Source organism: Oreochromis niloticus, linkage group LG11 (assembly GCF_001858045.2).
Source record: "Oreochromis niloticus isolate F11D_XX linkage group LG11, O_niloticus_UMD_NMBU, whole genome shotgun sequence".
Taxonomy (NCBI): Eukaryota; Metazoa; Chordata; class Actinopteri; order Cichliformes; family Cichlidae; genus Oreochromis; species Oreochromis niloticus.
Genome location: NC_031976.2, coordinates 24,262,220 through 24,271,452, shown reverse-complemented (window position 1 = coordinate 24,271,452; position 9,233 = coordinate 24,262,220). Strand labels below are relative to the sequence as shown.

At 45.7% G+C, this 9,233-nt stretch overlaps 1 protein-coding gene across 2 annotated transcripts; it reads left to right on the top strand.

Annotated features, from left to right (window-relative positions):
• The first annotated feature begins 389 nt into the window (after nucleotides 1-389).
• znf526 (zinc finger protein 526) lies at nucleotides 390-8,400 on the top strand. Of its 2 annotated transcripts, none has more exons than XM_005455527.4 (8): nucleotides 390-616; nucleotides 1,087-1,450; nucleotides 1,573-1,742; nucleotides 2,585-2,680; nucleotides 2,766-3,538; nucleotides 5,845-5,980; nucleotides 6,076-7,680; nucleotides 7,838-8,400. In XM_005455527.4, the coding sequence occupies exons 2-8, from the start codon at nucleotides 1,144-1,146 to the stop codon at nucleotides 8,000-8,002; spliced, it is 3,252 nt and encodes a 1,083-aa protein (XP_005455584.1). In that variant the 5' UTR covers nucleotides 390-616; nucleotides 1,087-1,143; the 3' UTR covers nucleotides 8,003-8,400. The 2 variants fall into 2 exon arrangements, with proteins under 2 accessions (XP_005455584.1, XP_005455585.1); XM_005455528.4 differs by lacking the exon at nucleotides 390-616 and adding an exon at nucleotides 675-951.
• The last annotated feature ends 833 nt before the right edge of the window (nucleotides 8,401-9,233 follow it).

The following is a 9,233-nucleotide window of genomic DNA, read 5'->3' as shown; positions in this document are numbered from 1 at the left end:
GAAAATGAGTTATTTGGGTCGTTAAGTCTAAAATACGAACCTAACAAACCCATTTCATTTTACCACAAAAGTGGTAAACTGGGTTTAAGATCGGGTTCGGACATATAGTGAAATACATATTAACAGAATCAATTATGGTCTTGAAGCTGAAGCTAATCGTGTGTACGTGTTTGATAAGAGTAATAATTTTAAAAATAGTTACCATAAATAAACCAGTAAACCAAGACTTATTGATTTGGTAAAACATAATAATAATAATAATGCAAGTTAAAAGTACTCAAAAACCAAACAAAAACAAGTATTTCTACTTTCAAAAAAACTACAATCCCCGGGAAACAATCGCAGTTTGTGAATGACAATCAACTTATCCAATGACAGGGTCTAAAATGTTAACGCTACCGCATTGGGCGGGGCGAAGTATCACAAGAATGGAGGCGATCGGCGGGTAAACGTTTCATTACACGCTTTGTAACGTTAATTCCAGCGGACGCTTATTAGTTTTTTAATATCAGTATTACCCACGGTGAGAAGAGCCTAACAAAAAAATTAATCAAAAGGCCGGGTGGACCAAGAGTGATGACTACACGAGGGATTGTCCAACGAGAGTAAATGAGAGGTAAGGGGGAAGAAGGGCCCGGCCGTTGAAGCCGGAGAGCTTCGGGGAAAAGTGGGTAGCGCCGCCTGACGGACCGCCCGATGAAGCGGGCAGCTGGCGTCAGGAAACCGCGGTGCCGAGAAACAGGTCTGCAGTATCGGAGGGAGCGCCGCCAACAGCTCTCCATATGCCATCACACGCGGCAAACTCTGATATGGATCACATTTGTGAGGATATCAGATAGTGATTTGTTAGTTTATATAGCGTAAAAGATCCTGGTGTTGTGACAGAGGCCCTGATTTTGGTTGACGACTGAAAATTGCCTTGTTTGATACCGGCTTTTCTCCCTAATATGTGTACGAGTATTACTGTTTGTTTGTTTGCTTGCTTGCTTGCTTGTTTGTTTACACGAAAGATTAACAGTAAAAATGAAAGTCCTCTATTATAAGACGTTTATGGCTTTTCTCGTTTTACATTTTTGTTTCCTACAGGTGAAGTTTCAGTGTAGGACTCACCACTGCCTCACTTGTCCCAAACTCATTGCTATAATGGCTGAGCAGCAACAGGAGGAAGCGGAGGGAGTGTATGTGGAGCACCAGTATATGTGCAGCGAGTGCCACCATCTCTTCAACACCCTGGAGGATGTGCTGGTCCATCAGCAGATCCACATGGGCCAAGAAGGAGAAGGGGAGGGTGAGGTAACAGAGGCCGTGACCATCCACGGTGTCCCAGAGGTGGGCCAGAGCCAGCAGTACCAGTGTCTGGAGTGTGGGAGCCTCCTCATGAACCCAGAGGAGCTGTTGCAGCACCAGGAGATGCACATGAGAGAGGTTGGAATTGAGGTGGAGCAACAAGGTATGAGATTTATTTGTGTTTTTGATCATGTATGAAAAACTGGAGTGTTAGGATATTGGTGCTTTGCTTATATGGCTACTTTAAGACATCACTAACCACCTTTGTTTATGACCATTGTATAGAGCTGTGTGAGGTTATGGAGGCGGAGGAAGCCGGCTCAGAGGCCCAGACGGCAGGACCTGTGCAGTACCAGTGTCTTGACTGCCTGGCTCTATTTGACTCACCTGATACCTGGCTGGAGCACCGGCGGACCCACAGCAGGAGCAGCACACACAGTAACACCGAGACCACAGTAAGAGAGCCAAAGCACACTTTGACACAGTGTTAAAATATTAATTGGTGTTCTACTCATTAGTATGACAGGTGTAGGTCCATTTGTTAATGTCTCAAATATGTATAATTAAACAAAAGAACCAATGTGGTTCCCCTCCAGGCTGGTCCCACAGATGGTGTAATGTGAATGGGTTATTTGGGTTATGGGTTATTTTTTGTTTGTTTGTTTTGGAGGTTTTTGCCAGGATTTTTTTGTTTTGTTTTGTTTTTTTGGCAGGCTTTTGAGACAATTCTGGTAAAGACTCTGGTGCTGATGATTGAGATGGTAAAATGCTAACATTAAGCTTCTGGACCTGAGGGCCTCAGCCCTATTGGAAATTTGTTGACTAAGTTTAAAAGCCAGGTCTGTGCTAGGAAGCCAACCAATTTAGATGAATTCTCCCAGAAGAGTGGTCAAATATCCAGGCAGATGCTTGATGATGGAAAAACCAAAAACATCTGGTTGAAGTGCGACTTGATGGGGGAGATTTAAGTTTGCACAACATACATGTATATGATTTTAAAGTCATTCCACCCTGGAAATGGAACAGTTCAAAGAAATCAATAAAAGCCAGAAACCACCTTGACATTCACACCCATGGTGAATGTATGTGAACGTCTGAGCACAGTGTGTTCCTGTGACTATAGTTCTAGTTCTGCTTTTCTAGAGTGTCAAGCCTCAAGACATCAAATCTAGAAAAATATGTAAAATATTTAATAATTAGAGGAACTTAGCAAAGGAGAAAATGTCAATTTTGTTTATTTTTTGGTGCATTTTATGCTTTTAATTCAGAAATTCATGTTTTTGTTGCCTTGCAACAGGAGTACGTGTTACAGCCGGACGGCACCGTCACTCCATTGAACAACGTGCAGAACTACGTGTTGAGTGAGCAGCAGGCTGGAGAAATCTTGGCTCAGGTACTTTGATTTAAACCCTGAGACGACACACAGGGGTGGGAACTATTTTTAATTTTTTTTCTGAACATTTCCGTGTGTTTTGCAGGTGCTCGCTCATCAGCAGCAGCAACAACAGCAGAGGAAACACCATTCTGCCTCTAAACCTGCCGCAACCTGCCGCTCCTCTCTGCTGCCTCCTGTAACTCCGACTCCAGGTTCTGCCACTATGCACCTGCAGATCCTGACAGCTCAAGCTCTGGCAGATAGCTCCACCACTCCTGGTCGCCGGCGCTCCAAGCTGCCCCCTCTGTTACCCTCTGTGGGCCACAGCTCCTCAGTAAAGCTGGAGAATGGCGTCCAGAGACTGGAGTTAAGGCTGGCTCCAGGTGTCCACCCTGACAGCCAGCAGCAGCAGCAGACAGAGGTGGTGGTCATCCACCCGTACGAATGCTCAGAGTGCTCCCTTCTCTTCCAGACACCGGAAGACTTCCTCCAACACCAGGGAGATCACTTCCTGGGCCAGGACAAAGAGAGCGGCGAGCCAGGGGTCATGAGTGGCATTGAGGAGGTGCGATGGAGGGAGGAGATGACCGAGAAGGTGGAGGACATACGGATCAGAGGAGCAGAAAAAAAACCTGCTGTGTGGGCTAAACCCCAACAGTGTGAGCTCTGTAACCGAGCCTTCACCTCAGTCAACCGGCTGGCCGCTCACAAGCGTGTGCATGAACAGGGAACACACGAATGTCCGGAGTGTGGGAAGGTATTCAAGAAGGCCACATCGCTGCAGACGCACATGCGCACGCACTCAGGCGTGGCCCGATATCTTTGTGTGGACTGTGGCAACGGCTACACCACCGAGATGACTCTGATCATGCACAGGTGAGTGCTTGGTAACACCACGGCAGCCTTTAAAAAAAAAAAAAACCTTTCACCCCCAAATCAAATGTTTTTGCTCTGACCTGTAGTGCTGTTTGTCAGTCTGAATTATGGAGAGGTGAGCTTCCCAGAAATTTCTGCCTTTTTCTTGAATATAATGGAAATGTATGGCTTCTGATTAACCTCTCATATCTTCTCACAACCCATGAAAAATTTCACAAACCTGGTTGTGAGCAGTTTGAATTCAACTCGGTTTTATTTATATAGCACCAGTTCACAGCAGCACTTACCTAAAGGCTGGTTGTACCACATATTTTATACACTTCCTTCACCTGATAATAGAACTCAATGCAGGTAGACAGGCCATCCCCAGACTGCAGATCGACTACTCCTGCTGGACCATAAACTGCAGCATAACTAAGGGAGGATTCAGGGTTACCGTAACCAGGCCAAACTATATGCTTCATCAGTTCAGTTTTATTTATACAGCGCCAAATCAAAACAACAGTTGCCTCAAGGTGCTTTATATTGTAAGGTAGACTGTAGAATAATACGTATAGAGAAAAACCCAACAATCATATGACCCCCTATGAGCAAGCACTTTGGCGACCGTGGGAAGGAAAAACTCCCTTTTATCAGGAAGAAACCTCCAGCAGAATCGGGCTCAGGGAGGGGCGGCCATCTGCTGCATCTGGTTGGGGAGAAAGAAGGAAGACAGGACAAAAGACATGCTGTTGAAGAGAGCCAGAGATTAATAACAAGTATGATTCACTGCAGAGAGGTCTGTTAACACATAGTGAGTGAGAAAGGTGACTGAAGAAGAAATACTGAATGTATCATGGGAATCTCCCAGCAGTCTACACCTATTGCAGCATAACTAAGGGAGGATTCAGGGTCAGGGTTTTAAGCCTAATCTTAAAAGCAGAGATAGTGTCTGTCTCCTGAATCCAAACTGGAAGCTGGTTCCACAGAAAAGGGGCCTGAAAGCTGAAGGCTCTTTTAAATTCTCTAGGAACAACAAGTAAGCCTGCAGGCTGAGGGCGAAGTGCTCTAATGGGGTGATATGGTACTATCAGGTTATTGAGATAAGATGGGGACTGATTATTTAAGACTTTGTATGTGAGGAGCAGGATTTTGAAATTCAATTCTGGATTTACCACGGAGCCAATGAAGGGAGCCAGTAAGGGAGAAATATGCTCTCTCTCTTTCTAGTCCCTGTCAGTGCTTTTAGGACATCCTGATAATAAAAAATTACAGTAGTCCAGCCTAGAAGTCATAAATGCATGAACTCATTTTTGAGCATCATTCTGAGACAGGATGTTTGTAATTTTAGAGATATTGTGCAAATGAAAGGAAGCAGTTCTATGTATTTGTTTAATATGCTTACTGAAGGACATATCCTGGTCAAGAATAACCCCACGATTCTTCACAGTGTTACTGGGGTCCAAGAGAAAACCATCCAGGGTATACATTTGGTTAGACACCATGTTTCTAAGATTTTTAGGGCCGAGTATGATAACCTCAGCATTATCTGAATTTAGAAACAGGAGAGTAGACGTCAGCCAGGTCTTTATGTCTTTAAGACATTCCTGCAGTTTAACTTGTTTGTCATGGATAGATAAATCTGGGTGTCATCTGCAAAGCAAAAGAAAATATATGATATGTCTTCTAATAGTACTGCCTAAGGGAAGCACTTATGTAAATAAAATTGGACCAAGCACTGAACCCTGTGGAACTCCATAATTAATCTCAGTGGTTGAGGAGGACTCCCAGTTTACATGAACAAATTGAAATCTATCAGGTAGAATTGATTCAACAGCACAATCTAATCTCTGTAATAAAATATTATGGTCAACAGTATCGAGGACAAGCACAGAGATGAGTCCACTGTCAAGAAGAACATTTGTAACCTTCACTAACACTGTTTCTGTATTGAGATGAGTTTGGAAACGCAACAAAAATGCTTTAAATAAAACATTTCTTTGAAGATGATCGGTAATTAGTTAACTACTCTTTAAAGAACTGGGAGCTTTGTGTAGAAGTGTTTTGTGTCTATATAAAGACAGCATTCATGACCTTGTGACTAGAGCCTCACGCTCGTGACAGGATCTAAGCATTAGTGATGTCTTCTTCAGCGCGCTCCTCGTTTCTTTAGTTGGTAGAAGCAAACAGTAGAAAGGAAATGGTTCCTACATGGAACTAACACAAAGGTTTGTGTAGTTATTTATTTATTTTCATGATTTCTGGAAAGAGACCAGACACTTTTTAAGATCTAGTTATTTCTATCTCCTTCTCCTGATTTCTTGTAGGAAGTCCCACACTGCAGACCCCCTTCATAAGTGTCATTTCTGCAACAAAACTTTCACTAACATGACCAAGTATCTCTACCACCGTCGAATCCACCTCAACCGTGACACATCTGGAGCATCCATCCCTGTCCCTGCGGTAGTAAAATAAGCACACCACCTTCGTTATTGCCTCCACAAACTTCCAAGTTAAAACAACTTTTCAATCTGACGCGTGCCTGTTGTCTTCTCTAGGTCTCGGCTCCGAGACGAGCATCTGCCTCTGCTCTTGCCATCCTGCAAAGAGCAAGAATGAAGAAGTATTTCCCCAATGATGAGGCAAAAATAGACCTGCTGGCTCCTCTCACCGAGGAAGACACAGTAAAATTGGGAGATACTAAACAAAGCCCTCAGAGCAAAGCAGAAAGACGTGAAGATGAGAAGAAGGTGGGGGAAAACAGCATGGAGGTGTCTGAGCCATGTGAAGAAAAACTTGATGATGTGCAGCAGGCGAAAGATGGCTCCGCTTCAGAGCCTGCTGCCGGGGGTGACGCGGGTGTGGCGGTGTCCTCTAGCCCCACGGATGAAGCAGACGTTGCATCGGCTACACCATCGGAAAAGGGGTCCTTTTCTTGTCGTTCGTGCCCTAAAACATTCACCTCGCAGCTGCAGCTCGTACAACACCGACGCAAATCCCACGTTCCCGATCGCAGCTTTGTGTGCGGCATGTGTGGAAAGTCTTTTAAGAAGCAGATCCACGTGCGAAACCACATACGCACGCATACCGGCGAAAGGCCCTTCCAGTGCTCGGACTGCGGCAAAACCTTCTCATCTCTCGCCAACCTGACGAGGCACAACCTCATCCACTCGGGCGTGCGGCCGTACCGCTGCGACGTCTGCCACCGCTCCTTCTCGCAGTCGTCTAACCTCCGTCAGCACAGCCTGCTTCACTCTAGCGCTGCCACGCTGAGCTGCCCAGACTGTCCCGCCACTTTCCGCTGGCCCACTAAGTTGGCAGCACATCGCTTCACGCAACATCCGGGATCTCCAGCGCCTTTTCCCTGTTTTCACTGTGAGGCTGGCTTCCTGACCAATAGGCAGCGAGAAAGCCACTGCCTGCAAGAGCACCCTGGGCTGGTCCAGGCAGCTAAAGAGTCAGAGGAGGGCAAGCAGACTGGCAGCCAAGGAGATGCAGGGAAAGATCTGACCTTGGAGCCGTCCACCTCAACATCCGAGTCCGGGGATTCAGCCAGCCACGTGAGAGGGAGCCTGGATTGTAACGTTTGTGGGAAGAAGCTCAATTCTCCCGCCAATCTACGACTTCACAGGCTGAGCCACTTCACCTTGGGGCCTGGGCGGCCACGGTGCACCCCGGGGAAGAGGCCCAAAGCTCACCAGTGTCCCCTCTGTGGCAAACTGTTTGTGTCGTCCTCCGGAGTGGCACTTCACCAGCGCGTCCACACAGGTGAGCGCCCATTCCCCTGCCAAGTGTGCGGAAAGCGCTTCCGTCAGAACACGCACCTGCGAGAACACCTGCGCACGCACTCGGGCGAAAGGCCGTTCCGCTGCGAGATCTGCGGAAAGGGTTTCATCCAGAGCATGCATCTGGCAGAACACCGTCGAACGCACACAGGCGAGCGGCCGCACGTGTGCCCCCTATGTGGCAAAGCCTTCAAGACCTTCTCTAACCTGAGGAACCACAAAAAGACCCACGTGAGGCAGCAGAGGCTGGACGAGGAGGCCGCCGCTCAAGCCGCCCTGGAGGCCAGTTCCGCCGTGGCCGTGGTGGACGCTTCGGCCGTGGAGGTATCCAATGGGCAGCCTCAGGTCATCCAAATCCAGTCCTCTGATCTACAGCAGGTGAGAGATGATTTCCCCCTTTTTTAATCTGTTTTAATCTTTAATCTTAAATTTTAATCTGGTTTAGATTAGGCCAGTTTTTATGCTTTTTAACACAGGTAAAGGTTCAGATGTTGAGGTCAGTCTATATTGATATTTCGAATTTCCCTCCTCACAGGCACCAACCATCATGTGTAATGAATTCGGGGAGACGATCGCCATCATTGAGACCAGCGAAGGAGCGGTGCTGCCCCTGGAGCAGGCCCTGGAGATCTATCACACAGCTTTGGAGAACGGACTCGCCATGGACACGGTCGCCGTGGACGGACTGCAGCTCCTCTGAATCACCAAAAAATAAGTTTACCTTTAAAAGCTTTCACTGCGAGTCCTAATTGTGACTTAAAGACTAATCGACTACTGTGAGGAGGAGACTTGAGTACTGAAACCAGCTAATGAACGGCTAGATAAGAGTGCTTAAACAAGAGATAAAATAATTTCGGCAAACAGACCAAAGTACGTCCCCTCCCCTTATTTAGTGACCTCTGAGATGGCTCGGCATTAAAATCTAATGAAACTATGCTCACTGAAATAAAGGATATGCTGTTGGTGATGAATAAGGACTACTGGTTGTGCCACAGATCATATTTGTATTATTAATGGTATATTTTATCATTTGGATGTGATTTTGTTTTCCTCTGTTTAAATGTTTGGTCAGCTTGTTAATAAATCAAATCAATAAATGCCTCTTTTTTTTTTTTTTTTAAGATCATAAGTATTCATCACATTCCCCATTTCTCTAATCTGCTTGTCTCCTTTGTCCTCTTGCCCGTGACCCAGAACAAGGAAAATGGAATATTCAAACCACAGTGGGAGGTCTCTTCAAACAGCTAGTCTATTATTTATTTTTAAGATGATCAAATGTGCGATTAAAAGTACCCCTAAAATATAAAGTACATCATAAAGTACAGCGGTAGTTGGGTCATAACAAAAGTTTATGATGCCATTGTGGCACACATCATATTTTAGTGAAATCCCCATCACCTTTATCTCGCCCGCTCTTCTCACATCGTTGGTGGGAGGAATTTAAGAACAAATAGAGCGCGGACAGCCAGGTGACACATTAAAGGAAACATCTGAAGCCTGTTGCGTACAGTGAGGGGATCTCGTGGCTCTGATTTGGGTTTTTCCACTGGCATGACTTGCATGAGTGGAATATTCTCAAATAAATAGGTTTAAAAACATTTACTTTATTACAACTCTGCTGGTTTTCCTGTGGCTCTGGCTGGAGCATTTTGTTTTCTTTCCATTCATTCATCCATCTTCTGATGGTTATTCAGGTCCTGTCACAGTGGGAGGAGTCTAATCAGGGATACCTACACCTCCCTCTCCCCAGCCACCTCCTCCAGCTCTTTTGAGGGCACATTGCAGTATTCCCTGGCCAGCTGAGAGATAAAAGGTCAAATTATCTATCTGCTTTTCCTTAACCTCGATGACAAATGAGGTCAAGGAAAGGTATGAAGGAGAAGCTTGGTGATCAGAGAGTTCAACAACACTTAAAAACTCGCCAACACGTC